Source organism: Humulus lupulus, chromosome 9 (genome assembly GCF_963169125.1).
Source record: "Humulus lupulus chromosome 9, drHumLupu1.1, whole genome shotgun sequence".
Classification (NCBI taxonomy): Eukaryota; Viridiplantae; Streptophyta; class Magnoliopsida; order Rosales; family Cannabaceae; genus Humulus; species Humulus lupulus.
The window spans coordinates 183,925,432-183,952,163 of NC_084801.1; the positions used below are offsets into that span (position 1 = coordinate 183,925,432).

At 29.5% G+C, this 26,732-nt stretch overlaps 1 protein-coding gene and 1 non-coding gene across 2 annotated transcripts; both read left to right on the forward strand.

Moving 5' to 3' along the window:
- Positions 1-1,215: 1,215 nt before the first annotated feature.
- LOC133800420 (uncharacterized) lies at positions 1,216-2,346 on the forward strand. The gene is made up of 2 exons (XM_062238378.1): positions 1,216-1,492; positions 1,541-2,346. Exons 1-2 carry the CDS (start codon positions 1,216-1,218, stop codon positions 2,344-2,346), a joined length of 1,083 nt encoding a protein of 360 aa, XP_062094362.1.
- Positions 2,347-11,591: 9,245 nt separating this feature from the next.
- LOC133802725 (small nucleolar RNA R71) lies at positions 11,592-11,698 on the forward strand. Its single transcript, XR_009877470.1, has one exon. It is a non-coding gene; the product is annotated as a small nucleolar RNA R71 (small nucleolar RNA).
- Positions 11,699-26,732: the final 15,034 nt, after the last annotated feature.

The window sequence follows — 26,732 nt, forward strand, 5'->3', positions numbered from 1 at the left end:
TTACAAATTTTGAAGAGGAGACATTAGTGGATAAGTTTGATGGTGCTTCCCAGATTCACTCAGTGGTAACGAATCATGAGAAAATTGGAGATGATGGAATTGGAGTCTCGCTATCCCCCAAATCTTTTGAGAAGCAGTTGCTACAGATGTCTGGAATCAGGGCAACTTTTGCTGAGGTTATGGGTAAGATTAGTACTGCTAAGGCTAATGAAGGTAAGGCTCTTCCTAAGTTCCTGATTCTACATTTTGAAAAGGAAAATATGGGTACAGTAGGGGGAATTGCTAAAATTGTTGAGGATGATATTAGGGATGAAATTAAATTCTGGAGTTCGACAATTGTGTGTTACATGTTGGGGGCTAACCCTCCTATACATGTAATGGAAGGGTATTTTCGAAGATTATGGCAGAAACAGGGTATTGACAGAGTTAGCTTACTTGGTCATGGCATGTTTCTGGTTCGGTTTCACTCGGTCCAGGAACGTGATGGCATTCTATCAAGAGGATATCAGTTTTTTGATCGTAAACCTCTCATTATGAAGGCATGGAATCCTGATAAGAAATATGTGAAGGAAGAGATATGGAAAGTGCCTGTGTGGATTAAGTTGATGAATCTTGAAGTGAAATATTGGGGGGAAAGAGCTATGGCTAAGATAGTAAGCTCAATTGGCAATATGATTAAACAAGATCAAGCAACTATAAATCGTGACAGATTGCAATATGCTCGGGTCTTGGTTGAAATAGATATGACTCATGGTTTTCCTAGCTTTGTACAATTTGAAGATGAAAAAGGCCAAATGATATCTGTTGACATCAGTTATGATTGGAAACTAGATATATGTGATACTTGCAAGGGTATTGGACATTTAAGCAGTGTGTGTAGAAAAAGTAAAGTGGTAGAGTAGTTTAAGAAGATTTGGCAACCTAAGTCTCAGCTTGGTTCAAACAAGGAGAGCAATAGACCTAAGGCAGTAGAAGAATCGGGATTTCAAGAATCTAAAGGGAAGAAATTGCAGATGCTTAAATCTTCTAAGGTGATAACTAGTAATTCTTTTGATGTATTAGAATCGGTGTCTATTTCTGAGATTCAGGTTGGAGAAGAACTTTGTGAAATGCAGTCCATTATTGATGGAGGGGGAGATCTTCCACCAATAAATGGATAGAATGCTATTTTGGAATGTTATGGGCATCAATAAATCCACAAAGCAAAAAGAAGTCATGAAAATGATTTCTTATCAGAGGATTGGATTTGTTGGGCTCCTAGAAACAAAGGTTAAGGCTGCAAACATGGGAGCCTTATACCTAAATATGTTTCAGGGTTGGTGTTTCACTTCTAATCTTGCTCATCATCCTAATGGGCGGATTATTATAGCTTGGAATCTGAATAGCTATGAGGTTGATATCAAATGTGGTACGAGTCAACTTATACACTGTTGGATAAGGCCTAAACGAGGGTATCAGTTTGTTGTCACTGTTGTCTATGCTATGAATGGAAGTAATGACCGCAAATAACTTTGGAAGGATATTGGTCTTATTGCTCAAGGTACTAAGATTCTGTGGATTGTTGGAGGAGATTTTAACTCTGTTTTGTCTACTGAAGAAATGCTAAATTATCGTGGGAATGGCACAGAAATGGTGTCGTTTCAATCTTGTGTTGCTGAATGTGGTTTTGAGGATGTTAAATACAATGGTTCTTATTTTACTTGGAATAATAAACAAGAGGGGAAAGCTCGAGTGTGTGCAAAGTTAGACCGGGTCTTAGCAAATAATGTTTGGTTGGAAACTTTTCCAACAACTAAAGTTAGTTATCTTTCAGAGGGTATCTTTGATCACTCACCAGGGCTGCTTTCCATATACCCGACTACACATGACAGTCATAAACCTTTCAGATATTTTAATTACTGGAGCTTTTTGGCAGAGTTTACTGATATAGTCCAAAAAGGGTGGAGTGAGTTAGTTGAAGGTCATCCTATGTACAGAATAATTAAAAAACTCAAAATGCTAAAACAGGGACTCAGGAGGTTACATCAGAAAGGGAAAGGAGACCTTGGTTTGCAAGACTCGGAAGCTTATAAAAATCTGATTGATATTCAGGAGACTTTGAGGGAGCATCCTCATAATGGAGAGCTTATTTCTCAGGAAATTCAGGCTAGGATGAATTATACTGAGATTCACAAGCAATATTTACTATTTTTAAGGCAGAAAGCGAAAGCAAATTGGATAGCTCTAGGTGATGACAATACCAAATTATTTCATGCTAGTATGAAGCAGAGGAGAATGCAAAACACTATTTACTCGGTCAGAAACAGAAATGGGGATTGGGTTACTGAGCAACATGAGGATACATGAGCTTTTTTGGATTTCTATGATCATTTACTAGGATTCAAAATGGGTTCAAGAGCCAGGGTTCACAACAGTATAGTCTAAGAGGGTCCGATGGTAAGTACTTCTCAAGCTGCTGAGTTACTGCTAGATTATTCTCCTGGTGAAGTTAAAAAAGCTCTTTTTCCTATACCAAATGATAAGGCTCCTGGACCAGATGGATTCAGCAGTGGTTTCTTCAAAGACACTTGGAATATCACTTGGGAAGATTTCCCAACTGCTATTCTTTCTTTTCTCAACACAGGGAGGATTCTTAAGGAAATTAATGCCACATCCATTACTCTAATCCCTAAAATGGCTTGTCCTGACTCAGTGAGTGATTATAGACCCATTGCTTGTTGCAATGTGTTCTATAAAGTGGCAACCAAAATGATTTGTTCTTGCCTCCGAAACATCCTTCCTAGCATTATCTCTGACAATCAAAGTGGATTTGTTCGAGGAAGGCAAATAGTTCATAATATCATGGTTTGTCAAGATTTAGTTCGGGGTTATGATAGGCGAAGGGCAAAATCAGCTTGTATGTTCAAAATAGATTTACAGAAAGCTTATGATACTTTAGATTGGGATTTCCTTCAAGAGATGATGCTGGCTCTTGGTTTCCCTACGAAGTTTGTGTCTTTAATCATGGCTTGTGTGTGTACCCCGAGGCTCTCCTTTATGATTAATGGATCCTTGCAAGGTTATTTTCAACCTAAGCGGGGACTCCGTCAAGGTGATCCTATGTCTCCTCTGTTATTTGTCATTGGAATGGAGTATCTTTCGCGTATTTTGAAGAAAGTGGCGAATCTTACTGGTTTTCAATTTCATCCAAGATGTAAAAGTATAAAGCTTACACATTTATGTTTTGCGGATGATTTATTTCTTTTTTGCAAGGGAGATTACAAGTCTGCTAGCCTGCTCTTACAAGGTTTCAAGTTATTCTCCAATACTTCAGGGCTTCAACCTAATATGGGGAAATCGGCAGTCTATGGGGCTGGTTTGGACACTTGCACTCTAACTTGTATTGAGCTTATCTCTGGTTTTCAAAGAAGCTGTCTGCCTTTTAGATATATTGGTTTGAAAATTTGTTCCAAAAGATTATCTCCAGCGGATTGTGAGTGTTTAGTAGACCGAATGACTAGTAGAATTAGAACTTGGAGTAGTAGAAATCTTTCCTATGCAAGGCGTATGGTACTCATAAACTCAGTTCTTCTCTCTGTTAATTCTTTTTGGTCTCAAATTATTATCTTGCCTAAAAGTGTTGTTCAGAAAATCAACCAGATTTGCCGAGCTTACCTTTGGAAAGGTAATGACAAGTTTAATGGCTCCGGGAATGTTTCTTGGGCTGAGATTTGTCATCCGAAAAAAGAAGGTGGTTTGGGGTTTAAGGACACTGCTTTATGGAATCTTTGTGCTATGGGGAAACATGTGTGGGCTATCTCTAATAAGAAAGACAATCTGTGGGTAAAATGGGTTAACTCAGTCTACATTAAAAAGTGTAGTTGGTGGACTTATGAAGCCCCTGCTGATGCTAGCTGGTATTGGAAAAGAATAGTGCAGACTAAAGACAAACTGAAACAGGTGTTTTCTGAATCAGAGTTCCAGACATTTCAATACAATATTGCTGAGATTTACTCAAAATTACGGATGAATACAGGTGGGCTGTGGCCCTTTGCTTTGATTTGGGATTCCTTTTGCACTCCAAAGCATAGAGTTATCTCTTGGTTGGCTGTGAGAATGAGGCTTCCAACTAGGGGTAGGCTTTTGTGTATGGCAGTAGTGAGTACTAGTGTTTGCATGATATGTGATGAGTTTGAGGAAACTCACTCACTTATTTTTTTCTTGCTGTTACCGCAAGAAGGTTAAAGAGGCAATAAGTATTTGGCTGGGCTGGAATCTAAGGAGCCAGAATTTGATTGGTTTAGTTAAAAGGCTCAAGAAGAGGAAAGTGTCTCAAGGTAGAAAGAAAATTTACATGAGTGCTTGATGGACCCAAAACGGGTATGTTTAAAAATTTATATATCGCAAGCGCACGAATCGTCCATATAGAATAGTGATCGTAAGCAAGGATGTCGAACCCAAAGGAGTTGTCTAAAATCGAAAATGAAACTATTTTAAATCAAAAGTAATAAATTCTAACCTAGTTCCAAAGATTGATAAGTTTTAATAGTATGAACATAAAATGAAATATTGAAAAATAAAGCTTTTTAAGATAATGAAAATATACCAATAATGAGTTGAAAATAAGTATTAAAAGAAAAGATTATTAAGATACTAGAATCCACAAAATGTAAGTTTAATAATATTTATTAGTATATTGATTCCCAAGTTTTAGTGATAGTTAAAATAATTTAAACTATCATTTTCCAAAAATATTTATAATTTTAAGCACAATTTTCTTATAAAAAGATAGGATTTTTCTTCACTTTTCAAAATTATAATTTCAAAGCATTTAGTGTAAATCAATCTAATGAAATAACAAATAAATCAATGAACATTATTTATAAGGCAAAACATAATATTTTTGTTCTAAGCATGGATGTGTACAATTTAATGACACATCTTACACAAAGAATATTATGTTTATGCACTAATGAAGAACAAAGTGTAAAAATGTTCTAACAATCTAAAATACAAGATATTTAAGATGAAAGAAATATATGAAGAAGAAAAATCCATAGACTTTGTTGCATTACAAGGGAAATCAACATACAACATAAATATTACCTAGTTACAAGTTGCTTCATCATGATCTTAATAATCTTATGAAAAAGATTAGAAGCACATAACTAGAATAGAAATTACAAAATAAATGACATACATACTTGCAAAATGCTCTTGAAAAACCCAAATGGAAGAGAGAATGGTAGAGAGAAAATGAGAGAAAAAGATGGTAACCAAAAAATTAAGCACCCCAAAAATGGTCTTGAAAGTCCATATTTATAGCCAAAGTGAGTTTATTAAAATAATCAATTTAAATTAATTAAATTGATTAGATTAATTAAATAAAATAAATATGGTATGTAGAGGTAAATTATAGGGTGTAATGATGATGTTGTGGTGAAAATGTGTAGGAAAAAGGGTAAAAAGTTGGCATTTTTGTCATAGGGGACAAAGGGACAAAATGCATTTTTGTTGGGCTCAATAAGGGAAATGGCAGCAATGTAGTGGTTGGGTGTTGGAGGGGGGGCCACGGGTTGGGCCTAGAGTGGGCCTCACGTGGTTGGGCTTTTGGAGAAACACCATTTTTCTTGTTACTTTCTTTCAAAATTACCATCTTTCCTTTGATTTTCTTGCTTTTCAAGGGCAATAATTTTCCTACACAATAAATTATAAACTAAATTAAAATTAAATATTTTCATTAATAAAATATATCATATAACTCCCATGAAAACATTAATTAAAATTTAATTTACATAACATTTAATTTCAATAAAATCATATTTTTAGCATTCAAACTAACAATACAAATTTTAAATAATTAAACTACAACATATTATAATAACATATCTATAAAAACATATAAAAATCTAGAAAACTACAATAAGACTAATAAATTAAAAATTACATAAAAACTTAATAAGTTAATTAAAAACTCATGAACTAAGCAACAATTAGCATGTAAAACATGGTAAAATAACTCTATTTTGTAGAGTTATCACACCCCCAAACTTAAAGTTTTGATAGTCCTCAAGCAAAAGAAAAATTAAAATACACATATATATATATTTTTTATTGGTGATATAAAAATGATTTTCTCAAAAATTGCACAATGAAAATAACTCTCAGAAATTATTATGAATAAAAGTTAAGCTTATATAATTAATTAAATTGTCAATTTTGCTTTTAGAAAATATGTTTTTATTAAAATTATTTTTCACTTAAACTTATAGGAAATAAGAGTTTTTATGAAAAATGTAATTTTTGTTACAAGCAAAATTGACCCTATAATTAAAAACAAATCTTAAAAATTATTCATATTTTTAAGAGAATTAATTTCAAACTCAATCAGAATTTTTATCATTGAAAATGAAAAATATCACCAAATTTTTTTTTTTTTTTTGTAAATAATTTTTTTAATTTTGTTTTTTTTTTGAATTTTTATGAAAATGAACAAATAAAAAAAAAAATTAACAAAACCACAACATATAAATAAATAAAAAAAAATTCAAACAAACATTTTTTTTCTTTTCAAACAAGCATACATAAAATAAAACACAAAACATTAAAAACAATGCAAAGCAAACATAAATAAAACACAAAACAAACACAATAAAACTCGATACCCCCAAACTTAATTTAAGCATTGTCCTCAATGTGTCAAAATATAAATATAAATTAAAATTGACAAGAGTGTAAAGTTTAGAATGGTCGTACCTCGATATTGTGCATTGCGAAGATAGAACAAGATAGAACAGGATACAACTAACAAAAATTAAATCGCACATAAAACAACAATACAAATAAAACACAAGTTATCAAGATCACACAGGAATCAAAGAGCATGGTAAACAGGGTCCTCAAGGAGTATCTCATCCACTTCATCAGTTTTTAATTCCAAAAATGGTTTTAATTTTTGTCCATTAACTTTAAATATATCACCATTTTTAGGATTTTCAATTTCAATAGCTCCATGTGAAAAAACAATACGAACAATGTAAGGACCAGACCACCTAGAGCGTAACTTTCCCGGGAATAAATGCAAACGAGAGTTGTATAAAAGGACTTTCTGACCTGGATAAAAATCTTTTCTCAAAATATTTTTATCATGGTAAAATTTCATGCGATCCTTATACTTTTTTGAATAGTCATATGCATCATTCCTAATTTCGTCTAGTTCATTGAGTTGAAGCTTTCGTTTCTCACCAGCTTTGTCTAAAGAAAAATTTAACTGCTTAATTGCCCAGAAGGCTCTATGTTCTAACTCAACAGGTAAATGGCACGCCTTCCCATACACAAGTCTGTAGGGTGACATGCCAATGGGCGTTTTGTACGCGGTACGATACGCCCATAATGCATCAATGAGTCTTAAGGACCAATCTTTCCTAGTTGGATTCACAGTTTTTTCTAAAATGTGCTTAACTTCCCTATTAGACACTTCAACTTGACCACTAGTTTGTGGGTGATATGGTGTTGAGACTTTATGTGTAATGCCATATTGTTTCATCAAATGTTCAAATGGCTTATTACAAAAGTGAGTACCGTTATCACTAATTATAGCACGTGGTGAACCAAAACGGGAAAATATATTTTCTTTCAAAAAACGAAGCACAACTTTGTGGTCATTAGTGTGGCATGCAATAGCTTCAACCCATTTAGATACATAATCGACTCCAACAAGAATATAAAGATTACCAAAAGAGTTAGGAAATGGTCCCATAAAATCAATGCCCCAAACATCAAATATGTCAATAATAAGAATAGGATTTAAAGGCATCATGTTTCTTTTAGTTAAACTTCCTAACTTTTGGCAACGTTCACAAGCTTTACAATAAACATATGTATCATGAAAGATAGTAGGCCAATAAAAACCACATTGTAAAACTTTAGCAGCTGTTTTCTTACCACTAAAATGTCCTCCACAAGCATGATCATGACAAAAAGATATGATTTTAGACTGATCACGGTTTGGAATGCATCTTCTAATTATTTGATCAGGGCAGTATTTAAACAAGTAAGGATCATCCCAAATAAAGTTTTTCACCTCAGAATAAAATTTAGATTTATCATGCTTAGACCAATGAGATGGTATTTCTTTAGTGACCAAATAATTAACAATATCAGCATACCAAGGTAATGAAGAAATATGCATTAATTGTTCATCAGGAAAAGTTTCAGTGATAGGAGTGGAATCATGTATAGTTTCAACAACTAGTCTAGATAAATGATCAGCAACAACATTTTCAGATCCTTTTTTATCACGTATTTCTAAGTCGAATTCTTGTAAAAGCAGGATCCAACGGATCAAACGAGACTTAGCATCTTTTTTCGATAAGAGATATTTTAATGCAGCATGATCAGAATAGACAATAATTTTAGATCCTAACAAATAAGATCTAAATTTCTCCAATGCAAAAACAACAGCAAGCAATTCTTTTTCGGTTGTGGAGTAATTTAATTGAGCATCATTTAAAGTTTTGCTAGCATAGTAAATTACATGAGGTATTTTTTCAAGTCTTTGTCCTAAGACAGCACCTATAGCATAATCAGAAGCATCACACATTATTTCAAAAGGTATTTTCCAATCAGGAGGTCGAATAATGGGTGCAGTAGTCAACAAATTTTTTAATTTTTCAAAGGCAACATGGCAATTACTATCAAAGACAAAAGCATTTTCTTTTCCAAGTAAATGGCATAAAGGCCGAGAAATTTTGCTAAAGTCTTTTATAAATCTTCTATAAAAACCGGCATGGCCTAAGAATGATCTAATTTCTTTCACAGTTTTAGGTGGGGGAAGTTTTGAAATAAGGTCAACTTTAGCTTTATCAACTTCTATTCCATCAGATGAGATTACATGACCTAAAACAATTCCTTTTTTAACCATAAAATGACATTTTTCCCAGTTAAGCACAAGGTTTTTCTCTTTGCAACGAATTAAAACAAGTGAAAGATGGTGCAAACATTCATCAAAAGAGGAACCAAACATAGAAAAATCATCCATAAATACTTCAAGAAATCTTTCAACCATGTCAGAAAAAATCGAAATCATACATCTTTGAAAAGTCGCAGGTGCATTACATAATCCAAAGGGCATGCGACGATATGCAAAAGTTCCAAAAGGGCATGTAAAAGTAGTCTTTTCTTGATCTTCTGGGGCGATGGGGATTTGGTTATACCCCGAATACCCATCAAGAAAACAATAATATGCATGGCCAGCTAATCGTTCAAGCATTTGATCAATAAAAGGCAATGGAAAATGGTCTTTTCTAGTAACATTATTCAACTTTCTATAATCTATGCACACTCTCCACCCTGTTTGTACTCTAGTAGGGATTAATTCATTTTTCTCATTTTCAACAACTGTGATCCCAGACTTCTTAGGCACAACTTGAACTGGACTAACCCATTGACTATCAGAAATAGGGTAAATGATACCTACGTCTAACAATTTTATGACCTCTTCTCTAACTACTTCTTTCATATTTGGATTTAATCTTCTTTGACATTCCCGAGAGGTTTTAGCATTCTCTTCTAGATGGATTCTATGCATACATATGGATGGGCTAATTCCTTTAATGTCTCCAATGGTCCAACCTATGGCTTCTTTATGTTTTCTAAGGACATCTAACAATTTACCTTCTTGTTCTTTATCTAAAGCGGATGCTATGATAACAGGTAAGGTTTCAGACTCTCCTAGAAAAGCATATTTTAAATTTTCTGGCAAAGGTTTAAGGTCTAACTTTGGAGACTCAGAAATTGATTGAACATGACCTAAGGGTGAAAAAGGTTCAACTTTGGTTTCATTTAAGGGTATAGGCTCTACCAAAGAATTCACATCATCATTAGAGTCATCAACATGCAAGTTCATACCAAAGTATTTTTCACAAAAATCAAATAAGTCATTTCCATCATTTTCACAAATACTATCTATCATGTTAACTTCATGCACTTCTTCACACTCAACAGATTTAACCACATTAAAAACATTCAATTCAACAGTCATATTTCCAAAAGATAATTTCAAAACACCATTACGACAATTTATGATTGCATTAGATGTAGCTAAGAATGGTCTACCTAAAATGATAGGAATTTGAGCATGCATATTTTCCACAGGTTGAGTATCAAGAACAATGAAGTCAACAGGAAAATAAAATTTATCAACTTTTATCAAAACATCCTCTATAATGCCTCTAGGAATTTTTACAGAACGATCGGCTAATTGAAGAGTTATAGAGGTAGGTTTTAGCTCACCAAGACCAAGTTGCTTATAAACAGAATAAGGCAATAAATTTACACTAGCACCCAAATCAAGTAAAGCTTTGTTAATAAAATGATCACCAATAATGCATGAAATTGTGGGACACCCAGGATCTTTATATTTAACAAGACTCTTATATTGAATAATGGAACTAGCTTGTTCAGTTAAAAACGCCTTTTTAGGAACATTAGTGTTTCTTTTAACAGTACAAAGATCCTTTAAAAATTTAGAGTAGGCAGGAATTTGTTTAATGGCATCTAAGAAAGGGATATTGATACTAACTTGTTTAAAAACTTCTAAGATGTCATTATATTGGCTGCCTTTTTTAATTGGAAGTAATCTTTGTGGGAATGGGGCTTTTGGAATGAAAGGATGGATTGGAGTTTCTTTGTTTGATGAGTCATTGAGATTAGAACTAGGAGGCTGACTCTTTTCTTTTTCTTTTTCATTTTCAACCTCGGGTATGTAATCGGGTTTGACAATTTTCTTTCCAGACCTAAGAGTTGAAATTGATTTGACTTCTCCATTATGACTAAACTTTCCTATCTCATATTGACCTTTTGGATTAGGGATAAGTTGACTAGGGAATGTTCCTTTTTCTCTATCAGCTAAAGCAGTGGCGAGTTGTCCTACTTGTGTCTCGAGTTTGGTAATAGATTGAGATTGATTTTGTAGGATTTGTTGGGTGGATTGCATAAATTGTTGTAAAGTATCTTCTAAGGAAGGTTTTCTTTGTTGCAGATATGGTTGATTTTGTGGGGCATGAGCTTGGTTTTGTGTGTTGTATTGGTGCCCTTGATTCATTTGGGGTTGGTTTTGTCTCCATGAAAAGTTCGGATGGTTTCTCCAATTTGGATTGTAGGTGGACGAAAATGGGCTATCATTTGGTTTCCCATAAGCATGAAGTGCATTGGCCTCCTCAGAAAAGGCTTCTTGGTAGGAAGGGCATGATTGGGCATTATGGCAAGGACTAGAACATATAGAACAAACATCTTTTCTAGGTTGAATTGGAGAGTTTATAGTTTGGCTTATGGCTAAAGCTTCTACTTTTCTCGCTAATTTATCTAAGGATGTTCTTAAGTCTAATTCTTCTTTTACTTCATACCTTCCTCCTCTTTTTGGTGAATTAGTTGACCTAGACCTAGGATCAAAATAATTCCATTGTTGTGAATTGACAGATAAATCTTCAAGGGCGTCCCACGCCTCTTGTTCTTGAAATTTTAAAAATTTTCCAGTATGCATAGATTGAATCATTTGACGATTAGAGGGAGTCAAACCATCATAAAAATATTTTACAAGTCTCCATTTTTCAAAACCATGATGAGGACATTTTAATAATAAATCTTTAAATCTTTCCCAACATTCATAAAACTCTTCATTATCTTTTTGAAAAAACTCGGAGATTTCTCTCCTTAGACTATCAGTTTTAGACATAGGAAAAAATTTCAGTAAGAATTTATTATAAAGTTGATCCCATGTAGTTATAGACCCAGTGGGAAGGGAATTTAACCAAGCTTTTGATTTGTCTTTTAATGAAAAAGGGAACAATCTTAGTTTGACCGACTCATCAGAAAATTTTTGAAATTTAAATGTTGAGCAAATTTCTAAGAAATCTTTGACATGCATGTAAGGATCCTCTCTATCTAACCCATAAAAAGATGGCAATAATTGAATGATTGCGGGTTTAAGCTCAAAATGAGTAGCAGAAGTAGTAGGTAAAACAATGCATGACGGAGCATTAGATGAAATAGGTGCAAAATATTCAAGCAAAGTTTTTTCAGGCACAACATTTTCATCAAGAGGATTAGCAATAGGTTCCATGATGCTCAAATTTTTACTAACACTTTCAATTTCAAACAAAGATAAACGTCTTTTTACTAATCGTTTTTTAGAGTTACGTTCCCAATGATGCATACAATTTTTCACAAACAAGGCAACAAGGATAATCTCAAACAAGCAATTTTCTGATGTGGAAGATCAGTTAAAACCGCAACCACAGAGCATACTTAGAATTTTTAGAGATTTCACAACAATATAATTCTTATGGTTTACTTGTCCCCAGGCCTATTTGATTCCACTTACTCGCGCACTACTAACAACTCCCCGAGGTTAATTAGTAGAGGCGGATGGGAATTTTGGTCAAATTTCCTTTAAGCAAGAATTGCTTATGGTGAAAGGACAAGATTTATGTTTTTTTTTTTTTTCAAGTATTTTTCACAATATTACACTAAAATATTAAAGAAGACAAAGAAAAATAAGGCAAAAATTAAATAAGACTAAAATTTAGGCAAGAGTAGGGAGGCATAGCATGCCATCAACCATAACAAAATTAAGGTAAAAACTAGGAGGCACAAGTGCCATCAACTTAAACATAAGATAGAGGACTAGGAGGCAAAAATTGCCATCAACTAGCTAGGAGGCAAAATTGCCATCAACTAGTAATTTGCGGAATTTAAATAAAATAAAAATACAACAAAATAAATAAAGAAAATTACACAAAGGTTAGGAGGCACAAGTGCCGTCAACTAACAAAGATATAAAATAAATAAAATTACAACAAAATTAGGAGGCACAAGTGCCATCGACTATAAAAATTTAAAAGGATAGATAGGAGGCACAAGTGCCGTCACTAAAAAAAAAACAATAAATATAGAAATATAAGTATATTTTTTTTATGGGTGGTTGAACCGTCCCAAATTTTCTTTTTATCTTTTTTTTTTTTTTAGTTTTTTATAGATATATATTTTTTTTAGTTTTTTTTTTAAAGTGCAAAAAAAAATTAAAATAACTAGTAGAAGAATCCACTAACCTTGAGATAAATTTCGTTTCTTTTCTCTTGCAACTCCCCGGCAACGGCGCCAAAAACTTGATGGACCCAAAACGGGTATGTTTAAAAATTTATATATCGCAAGCGCACGAATCGTCCATATAGAATAGTGATCGTAAGCAAGGATGTCGAACCCAAAGGAGTTGTCTAAAATCGAAAATGAAACTATTTTAAATCAAAAGTAATAAATTCTAACCTAGTTCCAAAGATTGATAAGTTTTAATAGTATGAACATAAAATGAAATATTGAAAAATAAAGCTTTTTAAGATAATGAAAATATACCAATAATGAGTTGAAAATAAGTATTAAAAGAAAAGATTATTAAGATACTAGAATCCACAAAATGTAAGTTTAATAATATTTATTAGTATATTGATTCCCAAGTTTTAGTGATAGTTAAAATAATTTAAACTATCATTTTCCAAAAATATTTATAATTTTAAGCACAATTTTCTTATAAAAAGATAGGATTTTTCTTCACTTTTCAAAATTATAATTTCAAAGCATTTAGTGTAAATCAATCTAATGAAATAACAAATAAATCAATGAACATTATTTATAAGGCAAAACATAATATTTTTGTTCTAAGCATGGATGTGTACAATTTAATGACACATCTTACACAAAGAATATTATGTTTATGCACTAATGAAGAACAAAGTGTAAAAATGTTCTAACAATCTAAAATACAAGATATTTAAGATGAAAGAAATATATGAAGAAGAAAAATCCATAGACTTTGTTGCATTACAAGGGAAATCAACATACAACATAAATATTACCTAGTTACAAGTTGCTTCATCATGATCTTAATAATCTTATGAAAAAGATTAGAAGCACATAACTAGAATAGAAATTACAAAATAAATGACATACATACTTGCAAAATGCTCTTGAAAAACCCAAATGGAAGAGAGAATGGTAGAGAGAAAATGAGAGAAAAAGATGGTAACCAAAAAATTAAGCACCCCAAAAATGGTCTTGAAAGTCCATATTTATAGCCAAAGTGAGTTTATTAAAATAATCAATTTAAATTAATTAAATTGATTAGATTAATTAAATAAAATAAATATGGTATGTAGAGGTAAATTATAGGGTGTAATGATGATGTTGTGGTGAAAATGTGTAGGAAAAAGGGTAAAAAGTTGGCATTTTTGTCATAGGGGACAAAGGGACAAAATGCATTTTTGTTGGGCTCAATAAGGGAAATGGCAGCAATGTAGTGGTTGGGTGTTGGAGGGGGGGCCACGGGTTGGGCCTAGAGTGGGCCTCACGTGGTTGGGCTTTTGGAGAAACACCATTTTTCTTGTTACTTTCTTTCAAAATTACCATCTTTCCTTTGATTTTCTTGCTTTTCAAGGGCAATAATTTTCCTACACAATAAATTATAAACTAAATTAAAATTAAATATTTTCATTAATAAAATATATCATATAACTCCCATGAAAACATTAATTAAAATTTAATTTACATAACATTTAATTTCAATAAAATCATATTTTTAGTATTCAAACTAACAATACAAATTTTAAATAATTAAACTACAACATATTATAATAACATATCTATAAAAACATATAAAAATCTAGAAAACTACAATAAGACTAATAAATTAAAAATTACATAAAAACTTAATAAGTTAATTAAAAACTCATGAACTAAGCAACAATTAGCATGTAAAACATGGTAAAATAACTCTATTTTGTAGAGTTATCAGTGCTATTGCTGCTTTGGTTTATTTCATTTGGCAAAGTAGGAATAGTGTTTTATGGGATCAAAAACTCCCTACAGTCCAAGTAATTGTGCATAATATCAAATATGCTGTGTAATAGAATTTAATTCACGAGCACAAAAAAAATCAATAGAGTAGATAAGGAGTGGGTGGAGTCATTATACAAAGAGTGTAATTAGATGGTTGTTTTTGTTTAAGTTGTAATTTGCTTGGTGATCAATATATTTTCTCCTGATTTTCCAAAAAAAAAAAAAGGTATAAAAAGACTACACTACTACAAAAGTAGACTTTAACTTCAGTTTTTTCGCTTGTTATTCTTCGGATCTCGCGGAGATATTAACCGAAGTTAATTCGAACGAAGTTAAAAGTATCTAAAACCTGAAGTTAAATGGTACCCTTTAATTTCGGTTTTTACATAATAACCGAAGTTACATGTATTTTTTCCTAAAAATATATATTTATTTTATTTGTATTATTATTTTGGATTTTTATAAAAAAATTTAATTCTAATTTGCAATTATTTTAATATTAATAAATATATTTGAACATTATAATAAACTTAAAATAAAATAAAATTCACAAACTATATAGACTTAATATACATATATATACACATTCATACAGAAATAAAATCTAAGTACCACTTAAACATCTAAAGTGTTTATACAACTAAACATGTGAAGTTTACCTAAGTAATTATTTGAAATATTGACATTTCTTAAGTATTAAATATTTTTCAAAAAATTTAGCAGAATTTGCCCTATAAATAGGACTACCCAATCCTGTTGACATTCAATTTACAACTAAAATTTGCAACAGTTTACAGAGCAGATAAGCATAATCATGTCAAGTTTATTAGAAATTGGAGGGATACCTCGTACCAAAAAGCAAAGCTTAGTCTCCAATTACAATAGAACTCATGTTAATCAAATTTTCATCTTGAATGCTTCCCTTGTGATAACTCTACAAAATAGAGTTATTTTACCTGTTTTTATTTGCTAATTCTTGAGTTTTTAAGTAATTTATTAAGTTTTTAAGTAATTTTGAATTTATTAGGTTTGTTTTAATTTTATAGATTTTTGTGTATTCTTATAGTTATTTTGTTGTAAAATGTTGTAATTTAATTATTTAAAATTAGTATTGTTAGTTTGAATGCTAAAAATATGATTTTATTGGAATTAAATGTTATGTAAATTAAAATTTATTTAATATTTTCATGGAAGTTATATGATATATTTTATTAGTGAAAATATTAAAATTTAATTTAGTTTATGATTATTTTGTAGGAAACAATGTTGTTTTTTTGGCTCTTGAAAAGCAAGGAGAATGATGAAAAAAGTGGCATTTTTGTGAAAAAAAACAAAGGAAATTAGCTTCAGCTCCCCAGGCCCAATTCCACGGCCCAGGCCCACTTCAACAGCTCCCCACACGCCAGCCTTCACGCCTGACCACACCAGTAGTTGCCTCTTGAATTGATGCCCCTCACGCCTGACCACTTCAGCAACTTCCTTCAGCTCTTCCAGCCCACCGTGGGCCTGCCAATCCTGCCGGTCCAATCTCATTAAACCATCTCCCTACCTCCACCAGAAGCCAACTCCACCTGCCTTCTTCCTCTGCCCAATTGCACAGCACAACCGCCTGTTCCAACCACATATAATCATCTTGAGCCTACAATGTCCCCTATGTCCAAAATGCTAACCTTTTACCCATTTTTCTACACATTTTTCACCACAACATCATCATTACACCCTATAATTTACCTCTACATATCATATTTATTTTATTTAATTAATCTAATCAATTTAATTAATTTAAATTGATTATTTTAATAATCTCACTTTGGCTATAAAAATGGAATTTCAAGACCATTTTAGGGTGCTTAATTTTTTGTTACCATATTCTTTTATCCCATTTTCTCTTCCATTTTTTGTTTTTCAAGAGCATTTTGCAAGTATGTATGTCATTTATTTTGTAATTTCTATTCTAGTTATGTGCTTCTAATCTTTTTCATAAGATTATTAAGATCATGATGAGGCAACTTGTAACTATGTAATATTTATGTTGTATGTTGATTTTCCTTGTAATGCAACAAAGTTTATTGATTTTTCTTCTTCATATATGTCTTTCATCTTTAATATCTCATATTTTGTATTGTTAGATAATATGCACTTTGTTCTTCATTTTGCAAAAACATAATATTCTTTGTGTAAGATGTGTCATTAAATTGTACACATCCATGCTTATAACAAAAATATTATGTTTTGCCTTATAAATAATATTCATTGATTTATTTGTTATTTCATTAGATTGATTTACACTAAATGCTTTGAAAATTATAATTTTGAAAAGTGAAGAAAAATCCTATCTTTTTAGAAGTAATTTGTGCTTAAAATTATAAATCTATTTGGAAAATGATAGAATTATTTTAACTATCACTAAAACTTGAGAATCAATATACTAATAAATATTATTAAACTTACATTTTGTGGATTCTAGTATCTTAATAATCTTTTCTTTTAACACTTATTTTCAAATCATTATTGGTTTATTTTTATTATCTTAAATAGCTTTATTTTTCAATCTTTTATTTTATGTTCATAATATTAAAACTCATCAATCTTTGGAGCTATGTTATAATTTATTACTTTTGATTTAAAATAGTTTTCTTTTTTATTTTAAACAACTCATTTGAGTTCGATCTCGTGCTTACACGAACACTATATTCCATATACGATTCGTGCGCTTGCGAGTATACATTTTTAAAACATACTCGTTTTGGGTCCATCACCTTGAATTTTGACGGTATCCATAAGCCTCGTAGTTCAAAGTAACATTATCTACTCAAGATGCATGATAAGGTTACTTAAAAAAGTAATGATATGTGCACCAAAAATATACAACCAATCAATACATACAATGATGTGGCAGTTTAGCCTAGCCAATCACATTTATTAAAATTGGGACCCAATATGTTTTAAAAAGCAGTGACGCGTCACTGTGTGTAATGTTTTGATACATATTTTGGTTGCACATATCATTACTCTACTTCAAACTAAGACTTATGGTTATCATCGCAACACACAAATTCTCAATATCTTATTCAAAACCTATTACTAAACCTAAAAATTTTAAGTTATAACTCTATGAATAAATACTACATATTTAAAAACATGTTCAATTAATAAATCCTAAAAAATTGGGCATAGTTTCCTCTCTTTCTATAACATATCTCAATTTCATAAATAACTATTGATTCAATACAAAGAAAAATAACAATCAACATGCATAATTCAATATAAAGAAAAACAACAATCAACATCTTTATACCACTGCAACACACAAATTTTCCAGAACCTACTTCACTAATTTTCAAACTTAATTTGCACTAAATTCAATATGATTTAACTATAATTCTATAAATATGTGCAATAGTAATATATAAACTAAAATACTTACTCACCTTCAAATTAATTTTCAAGATAGTAACCACCAATTCAAAACCAAAATACCGCCAAAACAATAATCGTCCTAAAAAGTTTAAACAAAAATAAAGTATTAAAATTATTGAGTTTATATATAAAAAGTACCAAACAGATTTAATATTTAATACAAACTAAACATTAAAACATATTCATACAAATGACTCTTTGAACAAAATATTAACTTGACATTTTTTACAACAACAACATATTAATTTATTTTTTTTCAACAACAAAATATTAACTTGATTAATACACCAAATAATTATTATAAATAATAATATTTTATAAAATAACAAAAAAATATAAAATTATTAATATAATAATATTAAATTCGTATTAATAAGGAAAATTATCATAAACACATATTTGGAAGATTCATAACTTTTTAAATAGTCAAATGCAATTCCAAATTAAGATTATCAACCTTAAAAACCTATACATTATCAATATATTATAAAAAATATAATAAATTTGAAATAATAAGCAAAAAAATATAAAAATCATACGAACAAATATTTAATGATCCATACCTATTTCAAAGCTAAAAAATGTGTTTGGATATTGAAAATCCATTCAAAACCCCAAAACAACAGGTATTTTCGACCACCACCCATACCCATTATAAAATGAACAACTTTTTCCTCTCATAACTAAATATAACTAGTTTTCTATGATCTAGATGAGTTTTTTTTAGCAAAAATGATGGAAGAAATTGGAAGAAAACAAAAAAAATTACGGAAAATAGGTGAAACCCTTTCTCTCTCACGGTGGTAATGGGGTTTTTCAGACTTTAGTTTGCTTTTCAGAATAAGGAGACGTGCAGGTGGAAAAGAGTTTTAGAGACCTTTAACTTCGGTTATTACGAAAAGACCGAAGTTAAAGGGTACCTTTTAACTTCAATTATTACGAAAAGACCGAAGTTAAATAGTACCCTTTAACTTCGATTTTTTTTTGGTTTTTAAAAAAAAAACTGAAGGTAAAAGCTCAGTTATACTTATCTTCAATAAAACCGAAGTAATAGGTTAATTATTATGAGTGCAACACGAGTCTTTCCAGCATGTTTTGTCCTCACTCGCACGCTTCTTGGGAAAGCTTCCCAAGATGTCACCCATCATGAGACTACTCTAGGTCATGCACGCTTAACTTTGGAGTTCTCAAGTTATGGGCTACTGAAAAGAAAATGCATCTTGGTGGCATAGATTATACCCATCAATCCATTTAAGTCATCTTAAATTGTGTAGTCCCATACCTACACAATCTTAGAATCATCATACTTGACATTCCCAGGCGATGTGAGATTGCACAACTTTACCCAGTCTTTCCCAATATGGATCACAGGATTATGACTGTCACAATATGTGACAGTCAGAATCTCGTGATCCGCAGGGGAAAAAACCTAAGTCCCCAAACTATAGTCTAAAATAAATATTTCACACTTTATATTTATTTCACATCTAAGTCCCCAAACTATAGTCTAAAGCGATCAACTCACATTTCCTTAATTAAAATAATATTCACCATTTTTTTTTTACTTTTACCCTTAAATAAAATTAATTCACAAAAATTTTACATAAAATAATAAAAAAAAAATTCCGGGTTATTACAATTAAAGTACAACTTTTGAAAGTTTATGAGTATTATTGTTGTCAATATCCCAAAAATGTAACATGTTTTATTTTTAAAGTTCAATGATAATTTTTTTAATAAAATTAATATTATGTATTAAATATGTAGTATTGTATTAAATATTAGGCTATTTAGGATTTTTACCCCCCGAACTATTACCACTACCGTATCATGCCCCCTAATTTTTTCAGGCCGTTAAAAATTCCCCCCGAAATATTCACAGTAATGTAAAGAAGGACTTCCGTTAACTTTCAACACAGAATGCTGACATGACTCTTTACATGCTGATGTGTCTTGGCCATGTCAGCGCCATGTGTGTAATTTTATTGTTTTTAAATATGGTTTTTATTTTTTGTAATGTATAAAAAATGGTTTAATTTATTAATTCTATTTTTTAGTGTTTAATTCATTAATTTTTAATATGATTATAGATTATTTTAATTTTAAAATTACACACATGGCGCTGACATGGCCAAGACACATCAGCATATAAAGAGCCATGTCAGCCTTTTGTTAGCCACATGTGTTGAAAGTTAACGGAAGTCCTTCTTTACATTACTGTGAATATTTCGGGGGAAATTTTTAACGGCCTGAAAAAATTAGGGGGCATGATACGGTAGTGGTAATAGTTCGGGGGGTAAAAATCCTAAATAGCCTAAATATTATTATAATAATAATATTTTATAATATTAAAATTTATAATAATATAATTATCAAATATAATTTTTTTATTAAATAATATTTTAGTTTATATTAATATAATTACTAAATATTCATTTTACCATATTTTTTAGTTGATTTTAGAAATATATTCCGTTAAAGTTAAAAAGAAAACATTAATATAGTATTTTCATATGGAATAGACATAGTATTAATTTTTTTTGTAAATATGGCTTTTATACTATTAATGTGCAAAAATAAGAAAATTATATATTTTTTTAATTTGTATGGGAAAATTTATTAAAAAAAAAATTAATGTATGGAATACACAATTAGTAGCTAACTAAAATATGAAAATGCCACATTTGTTTATCATAGTTTTTTTTCTTTGATTTTAAAGGTAATTTTTTTTAAATTTTTTCCTTAATTTTTTTATTATTTTTTCAGTTATTCTTTCTTCCATTTTTTCCTTTTTTTTTTCTACTAATTTTTTCCTTCATCCTTTTTTTTTTCCATTATTCTTATTCTTATTCTTCTTCTTTTCATTTTTATTCATTTATCTATTTTTTTGTCTTTCATTTATATTGTTTTGTTTTTTTGTTAATATTTTTTAAGTTTTCTTTCCTTTTTTTTCTTCTTTTTTTTCTTTCTATTTTTTCTTCATTTTTGTATTTATTATTTTCTCCTTCCATTTTTTTATTTTTTTCACACATATGAACTTTTTTTTCTACCAATTTTTTCATTTATATTTTTTTACTTTTCATTTTCCATTATTTTCCCTCGTCTTCTTTTCATTTTTATTTATTCATATGTTTTTTTTCCTTCATCACTTCGTTTGTTTTTTTTTCATTTTAATACTTATTCTTTTCTCATTCCATTTTTTTCACACATATATTTAATATTACATAATTATTTTACTATTTTTTAGTTTATTATATTTTATTATTGTAATTTTTTTTATTGTTTTTTCCATTATATGTAAAAAAATTCAAATCAACTTTTTCAGTATTTTATTTTTACTGTAACACTTATAGGAATACCAAAATTTGGAAATAAAACTAATAAACATATGAAAACGTAAATGGGTTACTGGTTACCTTCACGTTCTGCTGTGTGTATATTTATAAGTTCTTTATGGTAATTGGTTACCTATGTTACTAAAATCATAGTTACTTCTTTTTTTTTTTTAATGAAGTTTTCTTCCTCTTTTTCCTTTAAATTTGATATTTCTTTCTTATTTAATATGAGTAACTCATCACCCCTCTTATGTTAACTGGTTACCGCTCTTACGGCAGAAAGTTACTCCTCTCAGGATAATTGGTTACCCATCCTAGAACATGTTATTTAACCTAGCTCTAGGATTTTTTTTTTACATAACTGTCAAAGATCAATAAAGTAACTGGTTACCTTACCCAGAATTTAAAAAAAGAAATGTACAATCTAAAAAAAATGTTTATAATAAATAAAAAATAATTTTAAAAACATTTCGTATTACAAATTTTTTTTTGCAAAACAACAAAAGAAAAATTTAATATCAAAACAATATAAAAATATAAATAAGCTGAAAAAATAATAATCAAATTACAAACATACCCTTCCAAATTATTAAAACTTGATTAAGAATAAAACTATGACATAAACCAACTTTTATACAAAAATATAGAAAAATAAACCCATAAAGTGAAAATTCTTAAAAAAAGTCATAGATTAGTTTATTTTTGATAAAAAAACCATATTTTTGCACTCTCTATTAAAAATCTCATATAAAATATAATTTCTCCAAATATTTTGTAAATATGGTGAGAATGGATGTGGGTGTAGTATGGGCTAGGTTGGGTCGGGCTAGCTGATCCTTTGCGTCATTAGCCCATAATGGTTAAAAGCGGGTATAGAATGTTATATGGGCTTTCCCACTTTCTGAGGCCCATAAAGATAACAAGTATAGTTTAGAAAGTCACATGTGATTATTTTATCTTATTCAAGTTCTAGTATTCCACCAATAATAATAACCTCCAAGATGATCACAATAATAATTAGCTTGATGATTGTAAATTTTACTTTACTTATTGATCTAAGAAGCCCTATATATAAGATAAAATTATATAATTTGGAAACTTTTATATTTTTCTATAATTTGGAAACTTTTATGTATGTAAAAATTGACATTATTTTTTAAATTTGGAGATCCTTTAAGGTGGGAGCCCTAGATATGGGTCTAAGCCGACTATACTCAGGGTTTGGTTGACTGAAATTTTGCTTTAACTTTTAACTTCTCAAAAAGCACTTTCCAAAAAAGCAGATGGGATTAACTTCGTGTAAAATAAAATAACTTTTTAGAACTAAAAGTCAAATTGCATTGAAAACTCAACTATGGTTAAAAGTGTTTATAACACTTCAAAAGCTAAAAACTTACTTTTAAAAACACAGCCAACTAGCCCCTCAGGGCACGATCGTGCTCTCAAGGTTTTCGAACAATTTAATTTATAGCTAGATTGCGAGGCTTACATTTATAAAATAATTGTCACTCTCTGGATATCCAAATCATTAGGTCCTTACAATACAATATTGTGGTTCTACTTGTAATTTTCTATTAATATAAAAAGTAAAAAATAAAAAATGATTTGTTTGCTCACTAAAGCAAACAAAAATAGCTTACGTGTGTTTATGTAAATTATATGCATCTACGTATACAAATCTCTATATTATATTACATCCAATTAGCAAAGTCATTAAGTATCATTTTTATCTAAATTAAAAAAAGACTCAATGGGTATTCTATTTTTTAGTCTCTATCAGGGTAATCTTTAAACCTAGAATATATAACTCACTCACGTCAACACAAACCACACCAAAATATATATAAATATTTATCTATATATATATATATGCATTTGTCATGAGAGGATAGCTGCTATGAACAAATTGATAAATAAATAAATAAATACCATGCATGGCTAAATTTGATGCTTTATTTTGGTTACCTACAATAATCACACATTTTAATTATTAGTGTTTTTATATGTACTCTTAAATTTGACACTTTTTTTTTCTTGGTTACCTATTATTACACATTTTAGTTACTTGATGATGAACACTAGTTAGTTTTGGCTCGGAACATGGGGCATATATATCTTTCTTCAAAAGTTTTAATTTGGTTTGTTTCATGTGTTTGATGGATATATACTTAAGGCGATTCTTAAAAAAGACATAAGATAAGGTCCTGTTTTAGGCTTGTAAATCTATTTTGACCACAACTTCTTTTTATTTATTTTATTTTTTATGATGATGTTTATTGTAGTCATAACAAATCTCCTACAAAATTAAATTTTTTAAAAATAATTTACGGTGTCAAAATCATAATTTAAATAATTTGTTGCACACGTATTTTTAAATACAGGTGAGAAAATAGATTGTTTGAACCATGTCTTTAGTACTGTAAATTATTCAGATTTTTAAATTTTTTTGTAGAAGATCTGCTGTGACCTACAATGAACACCGTCATAAAAAAAATGAAGTGAAAATTGATTTACATGCCTAAAACAAGACCTACAATGTCTTACCGTTAGCTTGCATTATCTTATAATTTCCCTACTTACTTAATATATTTTGAGTAACACATTAATGTAATATAGATATATCAATGAAATGTGTTTACAAAGGAGTAATAGTGCATTAGACACACTTCACATCTATTTAAATCAATTATAGTGAAGTTTATAAATAATGCCAATATTTTTGCAAACAAAACACATGGAAATGGACAAGAGTCATGCTCTAATGAAATTGACAAAAGTTGTACAGTTACAAACACTCATTAATTAATGATGTGATACCATATAATTTTGGTTTAAAATTATAATTAGTGGACAAAATTAGTTCAAGTTAGGCCCATTCCATGTCTTAATCAAAATTTAATAAGTAACCATTGAGAGATTGATAATATGTTTCCTATATGATGCCAATTTTTTTTTTATCCTAAGTGAGTTCTCTTCATTATTTATATTAGATTGGATAATCTAATTCAAATTTCGAAATTATATATTTTGTCCATCTTATAAGAGCCTGATCGAAGAGAACAAATATAGGGATTTAAAAGTGATCTTATGATTAGTCGCAGTAGAATTTGATTAAAAATATAAAACCTTGTAACTAAAAAGTATCATAATTGGTATTATTAAAAAATATTAAAAATATATTTAATCACCACAAATATTTCATATATATACAAAAAGTTATGGTTAAGTATTATTTTTTTATCACAACAAAATCCAACAATTAATAATTAATGATTTTTGTGTTGAGAAATTAGTGAAAATGAATTTTTTAAGTGATTTTGCACCTTGTTATAGTTTTGATAATTTTTTGCAAAATTGATTCTGCTGAAAATTTGACATATTGTCTAAAAAATTTCAACCGGTTGCCTGAATTTTTTAATTAATTATTTAAATTCTTTTGATTAGATATCTGAATTGTCAAATACCATTTTGTAAATAATTATTAAAATTAGACTAAAATATAAAAATACTTTAAAAGAATAGGTCATTTTACCGAGAGACTGTCTAGGTATGTGACTTGAAGAATGATAATAATGTAATTTAAGTCTATGTCATCAAATAGATTCATGATTAACGATAATACCACTTATAAGAAAGGATTAATTAAAAAAAAACTATTATAATCTAAGCTTCTTCTAACTTCTATGCATCATTGATTAACCTTTTTTCACTGTGGATAAAAACTGTGCACTCCACTCATTTTGATGATACACATGAAAATCTTTACTGATGTGTTTATTCTAGAGAGAATTCTGTAAATTTGTCTTGTTTTGATGATGTACAACAGCTCCAAGAGTCATCATAATTTCCAAACTTAGAGAATACGAATACTAGTAAGATGATTTGATTCAAGATTGTGAGAAAAAAAAAAAAAAAAAAGAAATCGGTGAAAATGACTTATTTTTTAAAGTGATTTTGCATTTTGGTCCACATTTGATAATTTTTTGTAAAATGACATTTGTCTAAAATTTTTGATCGAGTGTATATGAATTTTTCAACTACCTGTCTAAATTTTTGACTAACTCTCTAAATTATGAAAGATCATTTTACAAAAATTTATTAAAATTAATCTAGAATGCAAAATAACCTTAAAATATAAGTTATTTTGCCACTACACTATAGTATATTGGTACACTGCACACCCATCACACTGGACCAGGCCAAATGTCTACTTCATTTTTATTTTAGAAAGCTTTTTTTTTTTTAAATGTATAATAAGATTGTGTGAAAAAATAGTACATAATTTCATGTCATGCAGGGGAAAAAAGAAAAGAAAAGAAATCTTGTGTTGCAGTGTAACTCAAAGTTGACTCTGTCCAAACATTAGGACCCACATGAACACAAACAAATCATATATGTTTATATGTGAGTGAGTGAAAGAAAAAGAAAGAGAGAAAGAGAAAGCAAAATCACTTATGATCTCATGAGTTGTCTCAACTCAACCAAAATGAATGGGAGACCCACCCTCCTCAAATTAAATGTTAATATTAAATATTATTTTTTTTTTTTTAAAAATATTGGATTGAATCAAAGTATTTCATTTTTTTCTTATTTGGATTGAATCAAAAAAATTAAAACTAAAATGTAGTATAATTTTTTAAAATTTACAACAATTATAAATATCTACAAAAAAAAAGTCTCTGATTAAATTTGTAGAAAATATTTTCTTCCATTTTTTCTCTTCTATTTTCCCTTATAAAAATTTCTCTTATTAAAAATCAAGGTCTAAACAAAGTCTTAAAAAATTTATATTTTTTTTTGGACTCATTATTTTTTTGAACTGTATGTATTGAAAAATTATTTTTTGAATTCTGTGATTTGTAAAATGTTTCAAATAAACTCCTGAATCCAATTTTGATGGAGAAAAAAATTGAATATGGCAGCATAGTTGTTGGATAGAATAATTGCATTTTTGTTCTGAATTATTAGGTTAGTGAATAATTTATAATTTTGGTTTAAAATATTTTAACCAAAATCATATTTAGGAGTCTATTTGAATAATTTTATAAAACATAAAATCTAAAAAAATAATTTATTAAAATTAAAAATTAAAAAAAAATTATAATTGTT